Below are 20,182 nucleotides of genomic sequence, written 5' to 3'. Positions count from 1 at the left end.
TAGATTCCAAGAAATTCTGAACTCCCTTGCATCTTCCTTATTGCACCGGGCAGCTGCTCAGCTCTTGTGGATCAACCTCCAGGAGTTTTTTTATGTTGTACTAAGGACATAGTAGCAATATGAAATATGCAACAATTCATATAAAAATAAAGAACCATTTAAAATAAATTTGAATTTATGGCAAATATTTTTTTCAAGAGTGAAATCAAATTTGTTTTATTGCTTTCAAAATCAGAAGGTACAAGAGTAGAATGTAACAGCTGAAAAAGTACAGTAATGGAACTGGTGATAATGTCATGCATTTACTAAGTTTCAGTAGGTAAGCCAGCTACTTTTTTGAGACTCCTGGTTGAACTCTTCTTAGTGGAAGATCCCTTAAATAGCTGACTATATTTAGTCAACACCAAGATTAGCACAGTTATGGGAATATCAGGAAAATTTGTTATAGCAAAGTATTTAATTTATGGATAGTAACAAAAAAAAATATTCTTCCACCTTAACTTCACTTGTCATTTCTGAATAACACCAGCAGCCTTACTGATTGCAATATGAACTAAGTTCAGTTGAGGAGAGATCATTCACTTTTTTGTACATGCAAACATTATTGGCCAAGTTCTGCTCTTTTATATGATCATGAAACCCAAATACTGAGCCTTGCAGACCTGGTCATGGTCACGGTCCTGGTCCAGAAATAGTATTGTAAGGTTCTTAGTCAGCAAACTCCATTGTTTAGAATTAATTTCAGTCATCAGTTCACACAAGGCTAGTATTATTATTATTGTTGTTACTATTATTTTTGCCAATATTTGCAAAAAAAAGCTATTCTGTAAGGCTAACTCTTGAGTACCTCCAATCGACTTCAGTGAGGTTGCCAAGGATGTATTATTGGAAGCAGACTTTGGCCTCATTAATTATTTGTTAACCACTGACAACATGCTTAGAAACTGTATAATGCACACAGGAGAAACATATGGTCCCTGCTCTTAAGAGTCAATCCTATAAAGAGATGATACAAAAACGCACTTGCATGAATGCATGTAACAAAGCAATGCTAATTAAGGATGCATTTCTGCCACTCATGTTTGTCTGGTACTGTACTTAATTCTGGAGTATTCCAGACACAGCTTTTGACACTACTCTAAGGCTAAAGGTACTGCTTGGCATCAGATGAGAAATAGCAGGTGCTAGAAACTGGCTGGTTTCAGAAGAGATACAATGGCTGTTTTTACTAAAAAACATAGTATTTATGGGTGGTTACAACCAAGGTTTTTGAATGACTAAAATGTGTGTTCTAGACACAAAGGAATAAGGGAGGGCTTCCAGACATGACAACAGCAGAAAGGTCACAACTGGGTTGTGAAAGACAACTGCATTTTTCTGTTTGGGTTTTTTTTTTTAATTTTCTGCAAATTCCTTTGGTATCAAGATATAGTGGCAAGTACAAACAATTGAGCTGTCTCACACAGCATATCCACGTTAAAGTACAGTATGTAAAGCAATCCACTGCAGTTTGTTTTTTAACACATATGGAAGAATGCAAATATTGAGGCTTACTGTACCCTGAAGTTGCATACCCTGTCATAGGCCTACACGGAAACCACAGTGGAAGATTCCCAGTCCAGAAACTGGATTAATTTGGAATTGTTCTAATGGTCCATTTACACATGCCAGTTTTTCCAATATTTTGGATCTCCTCAAAAGCAAGACTATCCTTATTAAATGTATACATGTACAAAAACTGTATTTTTCTTTTCTTTCTTTCAAGAAAGATGGTTTAACTGATAGAAAGCTAACTAAAATTATCCTTATTAACAATCTAGTCCTTGGAGGATTATTTTTCTGCTCAGTTCAATTGGTGGCTTACTGCCCAACCTGAAGGTAATGCTTTTTTTTTTTTGCTGGGCAACAGTCAGAGAACAATATACTATATAACCAAGGGTTTTGCAGTGAAAAATATTTAACACTTTAAAAAGTGTCGTACACCCAAGCAACACAACGTGGATGAAGTTCAACTGATACAATTTTGTTTCCTTTTCAAGGCCCATGAGAAAATTCTGAGGTAACTAGCTTCTCATAGGACATTGCAAGTTCAGCTTCAACAATTTCTACATTCAATTAAGTAAGTACAGTGAAGTGAGCATGAGGCGAATCATTCTTTAATTTTTTTCCTCCCAGCACCAATTTCATACCACAATGGAAACAGAGCTGAGTTCTTAGGAAACTTGAAAATAAAGGGAGGCAGAGTAACTTTCAGCCACTTTTCTTTGCAAATCTCCCTTTAAATGTATATGTTCATCACAGCAGTTGAAGTTTGCCACTGATACCTCTGAAAGGTCACCAGTTCTCCATATTCCCTTTTCAAGGGAAAATCACGAACACAAGTAGGAGCTTCACAAATTTGTGGCGATGAAGGGCACTGCCATCCAGCTGCAACGAATTTTAACTGAGCTTCCAACAATAATTTTCTAGTTTATTAAGCTGTAGCTGAGCCAGCTTCTCTAAGCAGCCAATGTCACTGTTACAAGCAAGGCAATTCAGCAATTTGACATACAACTTGGCTATGAGTCCTGTACTTATTCTACAAAGTGTTTCCTGCTATTTCATCCCAGCCCTGACACTTGATTCCTAGTACAGCCTTGCCCAAGGCACTAATTTTCTACCTTAGTCTTCCCATGTGTAAAGTGGGCAATGATGATGGGTAGGGGGTGCATGTGCACCTCCTGAGTGTGCCAGTGCACCCCCTGACTGGCCGCACTCACTGCTTAGGCAACAGGCAGGGGAATCAGGTGGGAGTGCTGGTGCCCCCCATGCAAGTGCTGGCCAGGGAGTGGAGCGCCATGGCACTCCCAGAAGCGGCCACAGCCACTTCCAGAAGCAGCTGCAGTGATCGTTGCCACCCACCCAATCAGTGAGATTGGCCGCAGGGGGACTCCCCTGCACATCGTTGACTTGTTGCGCCTGTCCCCCCCATCCCGCCCTGACTAAGGCAGCACTAGTCGCTCATGAAAGTGGAGATGATTTATACTCATCTCACAGGATAGAGGCTGTAATGATCCTTGTAACTGGTATTTGTAAAAAGCAGTCTACTGCAGCTGATGGTCAAATATACGTGGGTGGAGGTGGGAGGAAACAGCATATTTTTAAATTTTGAATGAAAACAAACCCTTTGTATAAACAAAACATCAGTGTCCCATTGGAAGGCAGAATGGTAACCATGTTACTTCCCGGTGCATCACTGGCCCTATGGGTTTTTGAGACTCAAGCAGACCACAAAAGGGATCAACTTGCTAATTTCACTGGAACAGACACAACATATTTCAATACCTGGACACTTTCAGTTCCTCAGTTAATTGGCAATAATACCAATACAAGTTCCACTTCTGAAATAAGAAGTGCAAAGGAATGGACACAAGCCTTGCCTACTATACTACATGCTACAATACAGACACTTTTAATATTAATGAATACATTAAATCTACTCAATATCCCACATAACAATCTTAACAGCCCTCCCCAAAATAATCGGGCTATCCTTATGGCAATGTATAATCACATTAGACATGATAAGGTTACATTTTGGAAAGCAATGCATTTCACAGGCCTACATAAATTTGTTTAAATCTTATCTGGTCGTAAACCATTGCCCATAAGGGGACTCTGTTTACCAATAATAGTGAATAGTGAGTATATGGAAAGCAAGGTGCTGAGTCGTAAAAGCATTTATGCAGCACTTAAAACAGCAGATTAATGCTGACAGGGTAACTGAAACGTCAAGGAGATTTCAAAGTGAAGCAACTCAGAAATGCAGTGAACAACAGTGTCCCACTTCCATTTACAATATAATGGCTTCAAAGTGCTCTTTACTTTAACAAAAGACACACTATGCAAGTTATCTTGGCAGGTATTCCGGGGTGGAGATGGGGGTTGAAGTAATTATAGACCAAAAGCTGTGTGAAACCTTTTAAACTGAAAAAAGAAAAAATCTACAAAAGCCGAAAGGAGCAGAGTTGACACTGTACCTATCATTAAGAACACTGTATATTTCAAGCACCTAGTTTTGCATTTGTATTTATCTGAAATTCAGTGTTTATTTTATGCAAGTAATCTCTCTCTCAAAAATGATTTTAAAAAATCCTAAAACACCTGAGAGAGGATTTTCATTGAAGTTGCAACTTTTCAATCCAGGAGACTGCTCCCTCCCAAGTAACACTGAGAAAAAGGTCGAACTCTAACTTCTCATGAAGAGATTAAGACAGCTTTCAGTGGAGTGTCAACAAATATATTTGATTCTTTCCAGTGTTTATTTTCCTAGTAATGTCAGGGAGTGCTGTCAGCTAAAAACACAAAGCCAGAAACCTTGCTTACACCTCATAGGACATGCAGGACCATACTGTATGTAAGGATGGAAATGTGAAGACTGGGTATTCTTGCCAAACAAACAAGTATTCTTGCTTGTGTATGCTAACATCAGGGCCTTTTGAACATGTACACAAACAAAGAAAATATTTAAAACACTTTTCTTTCACATCTGAATGATTTTGTAATTAACATGAATATTAAGGAATTAAACTAACTCTTTCAGGCATCCTTGACCAATTGTGTCTGTGTTGCAGGCATAGGTGAATCCAGGGTTTAAAAAAGGGGCATGTGAAAATAGCAACCAGTGCCACAGGGGTAACTGCACTCCCCTGCTCCCAGCCACCCACCTCTGCACCAGGGCAGGCAGACCATGCCATGAGAACAGGTGCCAGACACTTTTAAGAAGTCCCTTACATAAGAATCCCTCCCCCAGCTCTCAGTACCACATCCTGTCCCCTCCATACTCAGCAGCACCTCCCATCCCATTCCCCACAAAACCTGCCCTTTCTATGTATAGCTCTGGCCAATGTTACCACTAGCTCAGCCAGCTGGAGCAAGGGCTGCAGGGAGTAAGTGTGTGGGGAGTCAGGCTCAGCGGGCAGGTGGCCTGTCCCTGCACCTGCTCCCAAGGCTGTTGGGGGAACACCAGGGGGGACCAGGCACTGCTGCTGTCCCTGGCTCAATGTGGCTCCCCATCTAGCCTGGCTGGAACAGAGCAGGAGCAACTCTGGAGCTTCCTCTGCCCCAGGCTCAGCCATGGACAGCAGCAGTGGTGAGAGGAGAGGTACAGCTGAACATGGAGGGGAAGGGAGTGTGTGGGAGTGGTGGAGATTTGACCTGCTTCAGAAACTTGAAAATCCCTGGCTGCTGCTCCCACAGCATGATCTGAAAGGGTTGTGTGACTGTGCTGCCACACTCCCTCTGGATCCACCCCTTGCTGTGGGGAAACGCATTATGGTGCACTCACCACGACTTTTACATAGCGTGTAACATTATACTTCTACCCCTCTTCTAGAAGGAATATTTCTGCTGAAAAACTGGGAAGTGTACAGCTAGATGGTTTTACGTGCAGCTGTTTTGATACAATACCTTAGAAATGCTCTCAAATCTCAGTACCACACTGAGGGGCACTATAACTACAGTGATGCGAGGGAATGAATAATCTTTAAAATTTGCCTTTTTGTGTCCAAGTCTTTAGGATCTCAGGTTCAGACACCAACTTACTGGAAATATTGAATTATGCATTATAATAGGTTTGAAAAAAATTACACAGTATACAGATGGTACAATAATAATGATCACAGCAGACAGCAGTGATATCATCTACCAATTGTAACAAGGAAAAAACTACTATTTTAGTTTCCTTCATAAGCTTTCCTTGAGAATTTTCTTCCTTTCTAAATTTTGTATTGGGGAAAAAAGGCCCAGAGACTGTGGTTGGGGTGAGTGGTAATTAGAAGTTGTACAGACACTAGAAACACCAAAAAATTCCTGAGCCAGAGTTTGATAATGCAAGACCACCACAACAGGGGATCTGACAGTCCAGATTCCTTTGCTTTCTCTCAAAGTTTAACTGTGCCCAGTGGATCAGTTTTCCCTTTGAGTCATAAAACCCAGCTTTTTTTCCATCTTTTGCATTAAACTGAACACACGATTTTAATCTGCTGGCTCTTTAAACAGGTATTATGTTCTATATATTTAAAGGATAAATTAAATAAAAAGAACTATGCTTGGGGAATATGCTGCAACTATGAGAGTGAGACAGATCTACAGTGCAAAGGGACTGAAACTGCTAATATAGCAGCTGGGCTCCAAATTGATGAAGTGAAGCATCAAAGATGCTAGCAGGCAAAATTAAATAATAAATCTGAACTGACATCACAGAACTGTTTTAAACTGGAAATTTTTATGGTATCTGTTTAATGCCATACATTGTACAATACACTCACATCAAACATTTGCAGGAATAATTTTTCTTTAAAAACTGCAAGGACCTACAGTAGATTGGAAGCTTTTCAGAGCTGTTGATCCCTCTGAAGTTTCCTTAGCTCTTACATCATCTACTTATTACTTCCAATAAGTTGGCTGTACATGGCAGCATTGGCAAAGTCTCTTGGGTTTTAATACATGCTATTAACCTTAAACCATCCCTTAGTAGCTTATATGCAAACAATAAAGTTGAACCTTAAGAGTGCAAACACTTCACTGCTACTATCCATCTCCCACAGGATTTGCATACAATAGACCAGTAAGATTATGAGCTGAGCTTGTGTTCTAGTTTGGGCAGGAATGTAAACTGTGCCAGAGATTGTTATTGTATGCCTGCAAGTTTAGGCTGGGGGAAGAGGGGAAGGGAGGGAAGAGGGGAGAGGAACAACACCAACACCCTCCATCTCTATGTAAAAATGCAATTTTCTTTGCATCTTTTTCCTACTACAATTTGCTGGGCATACAGTTTATACTCATGAAAAAATACTATCCATATAAATGGAGAGGACAGGAAAGAGATCCAAACAATTTAGTGCAAGACACGTAAATATTTATCTGAACACAACAAACAGGTAAAGGAAGAGCAAAGATTCCATACATTTCACTATAAGGCAGATGGTACTTTTTATACAAGATTTTAAATATGCTGCTTATAATAAGAGGTAGAAAATATCAAAAATAATATTTAAGAAAACATCTTTTACCTTAAAACAATTGGTTATTTAGCTAAGTTTTTAAAAAGTCTTCCTGTTGCAATTTTTTTTAGTTAATAGAAATAAGTCAGGCTATGGAAGCATAAGCTTTCGTGTTCTATGTAATTTTTATTTACTGGAAAAGAGGAGAACATCTTCTATTATCTGGTCAGTGCTGAAGCATTACCATGAAAGGAATTTTGCCTTTTTAGAGGCTATAAATTTGAAGATACCTAGTGGGAAGGTGCAGTGATTCCTGAACATATAGCACTGCATGTAGCAGGGTACAATTCTGTATGTAAGGCAGCAGAACAACCAATACAATACTGATTTTACTGAACACTAACTCTTTCAATGAGCCAGTAACAACCAGAAAAAGAAATCAGTTTACTTAATCTTCTCTAGACGAAATGGGTTACCACAGTCAGCACCAGCTGATGTTCTTTGTTTCAAGGAAGTGAATGGTTGTCTGTGAGACCACTGGTCTACTCATGCAAACCATGGTGTAGAGTAACCTAGAGTTTGAGTAACCATGGTTCCTGTTCATGTCTCTTAGTTCAGCTAGGAGATGCTAATATTTTCTTCAGCACAATTCAATAAGGCATACATTAAATTTGATGTACTTTTTCATTGGAAAAGTAGTGTTAAAGCTCCTCTTTTCCCTCCAGCCATTTCCATTTGATAATTTTCATTAAATAGCTTATAAAAAGGAAATTTGGGATTTTATACATTCAATCATGATAACTATCAAATAGTAGAGCAATCAAATGATGAAAGTGTCAGATTCTAACTTAAGCACAATTCTAGAAGATATACTTTATATATACGTGTGTATATGTATGTGTACTTGTGAGCATGTGTGCATGCACACACATGTACTGCTTTATAAATTATTCAGAGCAATCCAGCCACATATCCTCTTGGGTCCTGTTTCACCAAAGAACAGGACTGTCCAGTCTGGAAAAGCCAGGGTCTTTTCTAAGGTCCAGGTATGTTCCATTACTCACCCAGGAGTCATCTATGGATTTCCTGTCAAAGATGAAAATAATTTCCTGAATTGTTCTCTGGTCTCACAAATTCCTAGAACTTTTTTCATACATACACGATTGTTAAACCTAAAAGGTCCTGGACTAAGAATTCTGGGAAGGGCACAGCCTTCACCTGCCAACCTATCCTTTTAATCTTTGGATGCTGAAACCTCAGGTTAAACATTTAACGTTGTAAGTGCAGGAGTAACAGTATCCCCCCAATTTTATTTCTCTTGCCCTTAGTTAAATCATTTGAACACATTTTGCCTAAGTGACTTAACTGGTCATCTAAAGCATCAGACTGATAGTCCAGAAAACAGAAGAGCCCTTCCTATAAAATTTGCTGCACTCTGGAATTCCCACAATATTTCATGAAATGTCTGTGCATGGAGGGCTTGCACAGAAGAGCCAGAAATGTCACCCTTTCCACTTCAATTTATATGAAGGGCTGAGAAGAAGTCAAAACTTACAAAATGTAATGTGTTTTCAGATAAAAAAACAGCAACGAGAGAAAGTTATAAGAGTTCTAAAAGGATAAGATCTGACCTTTGGCTACAACTCTAAGTTACGAGCTAACATGTATGGTTAAGTTACAAAAACTTTGGAAATCTTGACAGCCTGTTCTTAAGTAGTACAAAGCAAGTGCTGTGACAAAAAAACAGAAACAAAAAAACCCCAACTTTACTAAATTACAGTATCTGCCATCATGTCACAGTACCTGAAAAATCTGGGATGATGCTCCAAATTGTTTTCTTCTAGAACTTTTCGCCGTTCCCTCTGTAGTTGCTCAATCCTCTGCTTTTGCATTTCAGCTCCTTCAGTATTCCCTTCCTCTAAAAGTCTATGGTACAGCAAAGACATAAAAACAAAAGTCATCAGTGCTTCTGTGTCTTGTCTTTTTAATGCTCTCAGTTTGACTTCAGAGGCCTAGATTTTTAGCTTTAACACCAAAGTAATTTGTAGTTCAGGTACAGCAAAGAGTTAATATCTGCAGAAGACATTTCATTAAGCCATATAAAAAAGAAAAATGTAATAAAGGCTTGTCCATATTTTTCCTTATAAAATTTCACCAGCAGTAGCTACAGTAGAAATTTCACTCAGGACAAATAATTTGGCTCCCAGTATTTAAAACCAGATTTCAAAAGTACTTTTGAGGCTTCAATTGTTAAGTACCAAAAGGGAGATATACCAGGGGGTGGGGGTAGGGGGTGCAATTTTCAGAGAATGCTGTGCATTCATCCTCTGAAAACCCAGACCTTGGTAAAAGGCTCCAAAAGCAAGGTACCAACATCACTTTTGAAAGTCTTGGTCTGTGATGACTAGTTCTGCTCTGAGCCAGCAATTAAAATATTTGCACCAGGATCAACATTAAAGCTTCTGTCATTACCAACAGTTACAAACATGCTGTCATGATAGCAGCCATAGGAAATTTTGAGCAAAAAAAAAAAAAAAAATGCAAGACATCTTGAGTAAGGAATTAAGTTACTACATAGGGACAAAGGCTACTATATGACAAGATTTCATAGGAAAAACAATTACCTTTGGTCTGGCCTAAAGCGTGTGTCAGTGGCTGGCAGTAGTGATCTTGTTTGTGGGTCCAATTCATTTAATTCTAATGCAAACTGTGTAAATCCATAACACTGCTCATAATCTTTAGGCATTGGATCTAAAAAGAAAGGAGACATATGTATATTAGAATGCCCAATCTTCGTTGTTTTTGAAAAAAACTTAAATTACAAAATCTTCTCCCTGTCATCTGCTTATTCCTGAATGCACTATTGTCTTGGGAATAGGACTCATTTGAAATGTTGCAGCAAAAAAACATAATACATTATGAAGCTCTGCTCTTTTGCCATGTAAATGCTAAAGTTCACACCAACTAAAGAGATTCAAAGGGCCCCAAAACTAAAACTAAACTGAAGACAGGGTATTACATCACAACTTTCCCCCATTCTATTAGCATGGAGTATAAATCATCTTACTTGGGGGAAAGAGATGTGTCTGATTCTGATCAGGTTGTAGACCTGAGCGTGACGTGCTATTGCTACTGTGCCTGTGAAAACCTCTTTTGAAAGTAAAAGCGACCCTTTGTATTTTTTGTAATACTTATGTTAATGCCTAAATGCACAACTGAGACACAAAATGGTGGGTGCTGTGGGGAAGAGAAGAGGTCAAAACCATGCAATTCATTTCTTCAACAAATATAATATCACTTAGTTGATCACAAATTAGCCTCTCTCAATGTTACCCTTTACAGAACAGCAGATTTGCATACAACGTAACATTACTTGTAATGAAAGAACAGATGAGACACCTGAACACATGGTAACTTTGTTCTTAAACACATTTACAATTCTGCAAGCAGCAATTTTTTTGTTCACTAACTTGCTCTCCATATGCAACTTGGCGAAGATGAGGTCCCATAGTATAAACTCTCATGCCATTTTCCAAAGAAGCGATGCACTACTTTCCCACTTTTATTTATAACACTGCCTTCAATCTCATGCACGTTAGGACTCCAATATTTTGCCTAGAATTAAAATCAACAGAAACATCACTGAAAAGACATACGTATCAATCATTTTGCAACTGATATTGTGTCTTACTGTAGGAACAAATGTCACTTCTTGTAGGGTGTTTTACTTAAGAAAAGCTATATGCAAGAGCTATGACACACTGATCAACTTAGACCCCTGATAATCATATCTTAAATGTAATGGTTAATCACATCTCAAGTAGTGACTGGACTACACATTCATTCAATTAATGACATGATAAAAACAGGAATAAGCAATAAAGTTATTACACAAAGCTGGGAGCTCATTGTTCTCTCCTACCTGGCAGTCTCAATCATGTAATGGAGCTCACAGCTACAGGAGTACATGATGCTCCCATGTCTGGGAGCTCTGCCAGTTTGTTGGAGCTTTCAGCTGCAGGTGTGCATGGTACGCCCCATGGCAGGGAGCACCAATCAACTGACAGGTCTCCCAGCCATGGGAGTGAAGACTACTGGTGCACGGGGAGCCCAGGATCCTCATCCCAGACTCCCTCTGATCTGGCAATATGACATAATGGGATCGGATACCTTCTCCCATGCACATACGGCATGGCAGGAAGTGCAGTTATTGAGAGTGTGTCTCAGATCCCTTCATGCCTTTTGTCTAATGTCTGTCAGTGGCCTTAGATCCATTTTATCCAGTAGTGGGACATGCAACTCCCATTAATTTTAATGAGGGAATTTGTTAAAACTGTTTAATATTTATACAAAAATTCTGATAATTCCATTTGTGTTTTAATAAAAAGGACACCATTAGAAGTAGACTGGCAAAGCACAGGTAGCTGTTAAATTTGCTTAACCCAGGCCAGAGTTTTAGAGCATGTCAACATACAGATGTATAGATACTTTTCCACAGTATAAACAACGTAGATGTTCAGATAAATGATCTCAGTTTTAGCCGATTTACATATCAAATGCTTAAGATCTTCAGTATATCAAGAACATGTTCCAACCATGGAACTAAGCATCACAAATCCATCACATAATTAAAAACAAGTATCTGGAAAAAAAAATCACTTCTGTGCTACTTAGAGTAAAACCATACCAGAGGGGACAAATACAGAGAACATGAAATTTCAAAGGCATTTTAGAGCGGTTTCTTTTCTTCTATTGCAGGCACATGTGTCCCATGGCACTTGGAAAATCAAAGTTGGAAGTGATTAAGCAAAGCTGTGTTTGCTTAAAAAAGTTGTGAATATGCATCAAAGATCTAGAAAAATCACAGACACTTGGCTGGGATGGTTTAGTCAGAGATAATCCTGTGTTGAGTAAGGGGCCGTGTGAGGCTCTCACTACATGACCGTGTGAGGTCTCTTCCAGCCCTACTTTCCTATGGTCCCAGTATGCTGTACATGTAGTTTTCCTTTGGGATTTCAGTGCAATGGATTGAAGTATTACTGGTATGTCATTTGGGTGTTTAGTTGTCATTTGGGACCAAGTAGTTATTAAGTCTACTACTGATTTAACTGTAAATTGGTTTGGCTTTGTGCCTGATGCCTTCGACTGACACGCAAGCCGAAAAGCTCAACTAAGCTATGCTGCATATACATAAGACAGGAGAATGCTAGTTGCTCACTTCAGTCTGGTTAAGCATCCTGATTGCAAGGACCAGCACTACAGCTGCTAACAGAGGGCAACTTGACAAGATCACAGTGGTTTAGCTGGGGGCATAGAGCAAGCCAGTGCTAGAGGCCACTTGAATCATTTTTTGCTGTGCAAACAGCCATATGGTTCCGATATTGAGAACCTTTCCCCAATCTCTGCATTCTTTTCTGTTTCTCTGAAGGAGTCTCCTTAAAAAAAGCTGCAGCTCTCCCAAATGGAACACAACTCTTGTAGAGTATTTTCTCCACTTAACAGTCACCAATATCCAAAGCATCAATAGAAATTACAGTAAAAGAAAAGGAAAAAATGCAATTCTTCAGCAGTCTAAAGGGCACAAACACTCAGCTGAACTTGACTTTATTATATAGTATCATATTCACAACAGTGTTCAACAGAAAGGGTATTATTAACATTGCTGTGGTTAAAAGGTCACCTTCATGAAAGTCAGTTTGCAATGACAAATGTCATCATTTAGATTTTTGATGATGATCTCCCCGTAGTGTTCAATCCATCTTTGCCCACTCAAGATGTTATGGATGCAGGATGTCACCTTGTTCCACACAAAATGATCTCTAAAACTTGGAAAGAGAGAGGCAAATTAGATGCCAATTCTTAAAAATAAAAAATAAAAAAAAATACTAACTAATTCAGCACAAATGATGGATTGAGGAACCTGTTGAGTAAAAATTCAAAAACAGAACTTTCTGGATGAATTTATCTTTTTTTCTTCCCTTTGTCTCCCTCTCCCTAGACATGTAGCTAGACCTATATCTTATAACTTCTGTATCCTACAAAACACTTTGCACTTCTGGTGCAAATGGAGCATTAGATTCAGTTACTTAGGATGAGCTGAAAAAATTAACTGAAGTTTACAGAAGTAGTAACTGTGATACACTATAATTAATTGAGGGAAAGTGTGCTAAAAGTATGTTTCACAAATGCAAAAAGTGTTCACAATTCATAACATGGAGAGACTTGGATGTAGAACCCATTGAAGTTCATGGCATCTTTCTATCTGATTTCAGTGAGCTTTGAAAAACCAAACCTTTTAAGCAAAAAATGTGCAAATGCTCCAGGTTACAGTGCAAGAAGATTGGCCTATCAACTGACTACTTAAAGAGGCAATTACACACTTTAGCAAAAGTGAAAGGAAAATAGATTAAAAAATTAAAAATACATATCACATACATTTACCTTTTAATTATTCTTAAAAAAAAGGAAAATGAAGACAATACAGGAGAGTGGATGAGTATTCTATTATTCTTTCATTTCACACAGCTTCTTCAATAAGAATGAATATTCCATTCTAAAACCTATTTTAATTTTTCCCTTCTGTTCTGTTAAACATCCACCTTTACAGTGCTCTTATAGCCAGCTTTTCATAAAAACCTTTTTGTAGGGATATAAACCATCACCTTCAGACCATACATGGCCCAAAGACCATCCTCCATTGTAATCTGGACCCCAACCTATGAATGATGTCCCCAGTGACAAGATGAACACAACATGAACACTTACAGTGATATGTGAATATCTTTTAGTCCTTACAAGTTGCCTTGCAAATGACAATTAGAATAGAAAACAAAGGAAAGAAAATGATAATACATGGAGATGATATATAGAGGAATGGTGAAAGAGGCATTGTCATGATGATGGAGAGAGGGCAGGAGTCTACCTCCTATCAATATTTTTCCTAGTAAGAATCTCACAAATGGATCTGCCCACTTTTCTCAAGTGTTCCACTACACTTCCAATACAAGAGTGACTATGCTGCTTCTACAGAAACTGAGGGAAGTGGTGATACTCATCAGGGACACCATGGTAGGGAGAAGAAAGCCAACCTGTTCCTTCCTTTTTACTTTAGTCTTCTCCACTGATTACCTAGTATCTCTCACACTTTTGAATCTCTCTCACACCCTCTGCCCTGGATTGAAGATTAATTTTTGTAGGTCTGATTCCCATGCTCTGTTGAGTCAGTAGTTTTTGGATATTGACAGGCATAGCTCCTTCCTCAGCAGAAAAGGATAAAGCGGACTTGTGGTGACAGCAATATCCTACACAGCATAAAAAGAAAGAGAGAGAAACCAACTCCCATAGAGCACTTCATTGTTCCTGTTTGGCACGAGCAAACAAAACCAGGCAAACTGTATGTTGTATCTTCATTCTTCCCATAAATTCAAATAATGAGGAACAAAGAATAATTTCAGGGGTGGAATTTTTGGATTGCATTTTATTCACATATCATACAGGCATACTTCAATGTGCATTAAAAATCAACTCCTTACTTTAACAACTTTGTACTGCAGGGGCAAGTTTAAATGGAAACAGATAAAACAGACTCTGATGAAGTAGTCTGTTGGCTACAAAAGTTTGTGCCTCTCTGAACCAGTTAGTCTCTAAGATATCACCCTGCCCTACTTTCTGCCAGTCTTCAGACTAACATGGCTACCCACTAGGGCTGTGTGAAGCTTCGGTTCCTGATTCGATCTGGCAGAGATTTGGCCAAATTCAGTGGCTGAATCTCTGAATCCGAATTGAATCAGGAGACCCTTTAATGTCTCTGAATCAAATCAGAACCCTCTCAATCGATTCAGAGAGATTTGGTAAGATTAAATGTTTTTTCTACATACCTTAAAGTACTAGGTGGTTCGTGAATGCTGTGATGGTGGGGCAGATGAAGCATCCCATAAGAGTGTGGGGGGGGGTGGTCCTAGTGCACTCAGTAGCAGACCCAGAAGCGGACCTAAAGCACTTCCGGTCCACTTCCAGGTCTGCCACGGAGTGTGCTGGGTGTTCCCCAAAACCCCCCCAGCTCAGTGACTGGTCCTCTCCTGGGTCTGGGGGGCACCTAGTGTCCCACCACAGTTGATCGCCGGGCTGGGTAGGGGAGCATGGGGGGGAAGAAAGGGGGCCTCTGTGCACTCAGTGGCAGACCCAGCAGTGGACTGAAAGTGCTTCCAGTCCACTTTTGGGTTCGCCACCAAGCATACGGGGGGGCCCCCACCCCGCACTCCTGTGGGATGCTTCATCTTCCCCAGCATCGCAGCATTCATTAGCTGCTCCTGGTACCTTGAGGTATGTAGAAAAAACATTTAAAGCTGCATCTATGGCTGAATCACTGATTCTCTGAATCAGCATCGAATCTTCAGATTCGGATTTGGCCGAATCAAAAATCGGGACAGTGATCTGAATCAACAAATTGAATCACTCTCCCCGATTCGGGATGAATCTGAATTGAATTTGGCCTGTTTCGCACACCCCTATTACCCATCTTTCTACAGATGACCAGAGAGGCTGCTTGCAGACGTTAAAAAAAACAAAAACAAAAATGTGCTTTACTGGAAGCAGCAGTGTGTTACTTCAAGAGATAGAAGTACCATAAAATCCTCACTAAGCACCTGATCTGTACAGGCATTGGGTGAGCTGGGTGCAACTAATGTGCTATATCTTTTGGGCATATGCTGGGTTCAGCATGGGAGCACACAGAATTTAAAGTAAAGCGTGAGTTTTATGGTTTGCTTTTTTTTTTTTTTTTTTGAGAATGTCTGCAAGCGCCCAGAGAGAGTCTCAGTCATCTTCTCACTGTAAGCCATGTTACCACTATTTCTACACCAGCACTCCAGCCCCTCCAAAAACTTGATATAGTATCTGTACATGAACAAATATTTTGCTTAATTTTGCATATATACATCAAAATAGCAATGTTTCATCCATTAGCGTTTAAGTGGCAAATTACATTTGTAGGCCTGATTGAGGAAATAGCAGATTTAATTAGAACAGAGCTCAAACTTCAGACATGCACTCTCCAACACAAACCTGAAACAAGTCAGATTCTGCTGTGGTTTTAATCTTTTGCTATAGAGAGAGGGATGTGTGACAGATCAGTACAGGGACAGTCTGTATTTCTCTTATGAAGGACAAGCTGATTGAGGCAGTTCATTTTGTTACCAGCCAAGTTCCCTCAATACTGAATACGAGAACCCATTCTTATGGCTGATCCTTCAAATTACAGTCATGGCCCTCAAACACATATCAGGACCCCAGTTTAGATACTTGTGCAAACCCATAAACAAAAAGACTGTACTTGCCCCAAAGAGCCATATCGTTGTAAAGGCTGGCTAATGGAGTTAAATAAGAGTCCAGGGTCTTCTGAATACTGTACAGTAGTATTAAGCCTGCAGACTTTCCTCAATGACCAAAAAAAATCATTTATTTGTAAGGCAATTTAAAATGATAAAATATTAACACGTATTGACAAGAAAGCCCTTAAGGGATTTTTGATACGGCTAGAAGTAAAAACACTTCTGGAAAATTAATGCTATACTGGAATTACGATCTTATCTTGCAAATGCAGACCAACTTTGCTGTGATAGTATGTTACTGCTCAAAACCACTTACGCTGGTAAAGTTACATGTGTTGTACCAATTGGAACAATTTCCATGGACTTTCCCCAGAATTTGTTTTTCCATCTCATATCTGAAACAGAAAAAAACAGGACACGTGTAACAACAACTTGTGGGCTGAAAGCATTTCTGAGCCATTTTTAAAGCTCCATGTAACACAGTGAACACTTTCGTATGTGAAGTTCAGGCATTAACATCTAATCATGTATAAAGATAGCTTCACATCAAAAGGTTATCCTTTACTTTTAAGAAGAAAGCAAAAGCCAGAGGAAAAACTGAAGCAATTTCTTGTATTTTGTTTAAATGAATAGAATTTGAATGAATGGTTCCAAGGTGACATACAACATCATTACCTGATGACAAGGGATGAGACCATCTCTAAGAACAAAACTGGCATTTCAGAAAGACTACCATGTGAAAGTGATATAAAAATTTAAAGTAAAAGCCAGAGGGAGACAATTGCAAAGGTACAAGTGGGAGATATAACTCCCCTTCAGGCTTTTGAAAAAAACAACAAAACCCCAACACTATAGGTGGTTTCACAGTTAGAACAGTTTAACTATTCCAAGGCTAATGTAATATTATTCTCCAATCCTATCATAGAAAAGGAAGGCTAAGGAATCCCAGTGTATGGTAGCAGACCCTTGAAAATATATGCCAAGTTAAAAAAAGCATCTTGAAGTTCAACATGCATGTATCCCAGACATTAAAGATAGACAAAATTCAACCAGTGTGATTTAATTACGGCACAACTTCATTAAGTTAACTCATCTGGGCACTGTCTAGCTAGCAATAACTCTTCCAGGACAGATCAAGATTCCTTTTTTAAACATTTCCATTTAGTAAAAAACTGTCAACAGCTTTCTTTTTTTGGCAACTGTTCCCCACCCCTTCATTGGAGATCACTGCACTCTTCATTGAGGGTTAAGAGGCTAGGGAAAGAGGGTTGTCTCCTCACTGTACCAGGTATTAGGAACTTCATCGGTACTTTGTGACTTCCTTAGGGGATGCCTTTCCCTAAGTCCAAGTCTGATTTGGATGCCTTAGGGAACTGAACTCTATACAACCTCTGCACTGGGCACTTGCTAAAGCTACAACATCAGACTAAAACTTCACGATCAGCCCAACCAAATCCTTGAGCAGCTATGGGGAAAGTAAGTAAAACCTCATCCTGCCCTGGCCAATCTGATAATGAAGATATTCCTTCCCAAGCCTAAAAAGGTGATTAATGCAATTCTCAGAGTACACCAAAGATCTCAATCCTATGCTCTTCCCAAAGATTGAGTGGAAGCTCTGAACTCTGTATGAGAGGGGGTTAACACTACAGACGCACAGATTTTATGTACCCTCTTCAGGTGCATAAAAACAAACAGATTGACTGAACCACATTATGGGGCCCACTCAATACAAATGAATTTGTTCTCCTCAACCCTAGAGAAAGGAGCCCAGAAAAGGACCTACAGCCCCCCGACCTCCATCAGTTTGAAGAAAGATCCAGTCCCCAGCCTTGAGGTTGCAGGGATTATACTGTGTACACTGTTTTAGCAGTCTTGACAAGCATTTCTGTCATGATTGCTATTTCACAAAAGGTTCAGAAACATCATTATTTTGACAGTATTTAGGCAAGTCCGATGCTCTGAATTCTATGTTATTTTTCTCTTTTCACCTGGTTGGTAGAGAAGGGGGAAAAATACAACCTCTAAAAAGAAATACTAACTTAACTGAAATACTGCATCAGATAAACAGCAAGGAGCTAAAATTAGTCAAAGATTTAGCACAGAGACATGTTAAGGGTCAAACTTCAAGAGTTAAGGTGCCTTACAAGTAATTATGGCAAACTTCAGGATCTCTTCCACAGTGAGGCCGTCTGATTTAAAAACCACTACACTGGAAACCTCCCAAGAAGAAAAAATTAGTACAAGGTCACAAACCCTTTTTTGTGCTAAATGAATTAATTTGAAGAAGTCATACCACAGAAACCACAACTACTGGAGCTTTCTATCTAATGTTTCTAATGCAACTAAAAAAAAAAAAAAAAAGTCAACTCCTCTTTAGTATCTGTCAACATAAGAAGCAACCAGTTTCAGGTGAATGATTAAAAATGGGTTCTGTTTGGTGGACAATATTTTGAATAGAAAGAGCAGGATGGGGCAGAGAATGAGAGAGAGGAGTACTATACAAAAACTGTTACTCAACACCCACAATCTAGGAAGCACAGATCTCTCAATAGTAAACCTTTCAATTTAGCTACCATAGAAATATAAATTTGACCTTCAAAAAAATCAATCTATAGTCTTGCTATGTTCAGCAAAAGTCAGGTAATTTTCCTATCTTTTAGCTGTCCTTTGACTAATCCCAAGTTAATTCCTTTTCTATAAAGAAGGTCATGTGATAGTGAGACAGATTCATATGATCCAAAGAACTGCCTCAATGACAAATGTCCTTTAGGGCTATACATATCCTTAGGATTGTCCTGGGGAAACAGGCATCAGCATTAACCACCTGCACTCTCCTAGCAGAAGTCAAAATGTCATCAGCATCTTCCAACAGCCCAGATAAGCACTTTTTAAAAGGACTGCATGTGCCCTGAATCTGTCCTCTCAGGTACCAAAAAGAAACTTTGGTTTCTGACTTACAGGGCCAGCTTTTATGGAGGAGTATTCTGTTCTCTAATGCAGTGGTCTCCAAACTTTTTTTGATCATGCACCCCTTTCTATATAAATAGAAGTTCTAATATTTTCTTCCCGCACCCCAATGGACTGTCTTGCGTACCCCGTGGGGTGTGCACACCCCACTTTGGAGACCACTGCTCTAATACATAGACTAGTACCATAGACAGAGGTAGTATTTGTGATTCATATGAATCACTGTGTCTATTTTTATTGGGCAGCTTCTTCCTTCTCCATAACATTATCCAATCTTCTTCTAATATGGTCTAACCTAGTGACTAAACAGTTATTCAGTATTTCTTTCAGGTCAAGAACAGAAAATTCTTGCCATACTTTTTTTTTTTATATATATATGTACACACGGCAGAAGCATATATTAATGTTGCAGTCAAATCCAGATTAGCTAGAGCTCACTATTTTTTTTTAATATGGCTCCATCTATAATAACAATAATCAAATCAACCAACTATAATGGGATTAAAAGTTGTAATGTACCTAGAGCATGCATTGTAAAATACTGGACAATTGAGTGTTTAAAACATAGTTACATTTCATTTGTATACTCTAACAATACAAAATATGTTGCTCAGGGAATAATCCTGAGGTAACTCAGCTCATGACTGAACGATAGCTGTAATCGCAAAAGGAAGCCGTTGCACTCAATTTTGAAAAGAAAATAGGGACTGTTAAGGCCCAGTTCGTAAAACTCCAGCCATTCTGTAGTAACTTCTGAAGACTCAGAAGAGAGGAAGAAAGTGGCATTACATCCAGTTTCTTGTCCAAATACTTAAGCTAATTCTCAAAATGTGCGCTAAATAGGCAAAACAGAACCACCTGCACCCAGGTGCTAGCCTACAGTTTTACAGTCCTAGTATTATT

General features: G+C 39.1%; 1 protein-coding gene across 7 annotated transcripts in view; it reads right to left on the bottom strand.

Moving 5' to 3' along the window:
- Window positions 1-3,007: 3,007 nt before the first annotated feature.
- The window catches only part of OSBPL3 (oxysterol binding protein like 3), a 164,563-nt gene continuing 147,388 nt past the window's right edge, over window positions 3,008-20,182 (bottom strand). For all 7 annotated transcript variants that reach the window (XM_090046740.1, XM_090046737.1, XM_090046739.1 and 4 more), the window contains 6 exons: window positions 16,629-16,707; window positions 12,664-12,808; window positions 10,454-10,598; window positions 9,608-9,734; window positions 8,787-8,909; window positions 3,008-8,069 (listed from right to left, as the gene is read on the bottom strand). In XM_090046740.1, coding sequence (XP_089902866.1) covers window positions 7,973-8,069; window positions 8,787-8,909; window positions 9,608-9,734; window positions 10,454-10,598; window positions 12,664-12,808; window positions 16,629-16,707 — 716 coding nt within the window. In that variant the 3' untranslated portion in view covers window positions 3,008-7,972. The remainder of the gene's footprint in view (window positions 8,070-8,786; window positions 8,910-9,607; window positions 9,735-10,453; window positions 10,599-12,663; window positions 12,809-16,628; window positions 16,708-20,182) is intronic.

This window comes from Crocodylus siamensis, chromosome 5 (assembly GCF_052110815.1).
Source record: "Crocodylus siamensis isolate JL-2025a chromosome 5, ASM5211081v1, whole genome shotgun sequence".
NCBI classification, from domain to species: Eukaryota; Metazoa; Chordata; order Crocodylia; family Crocodylidae; genus Crocodylus; species Crocodylus siamensis.
The sequence above is the reverse complement of the archived record's forward strand: the minus strand, read 5'-3'. Positions and strand labels throughout refer to the sequence as shown.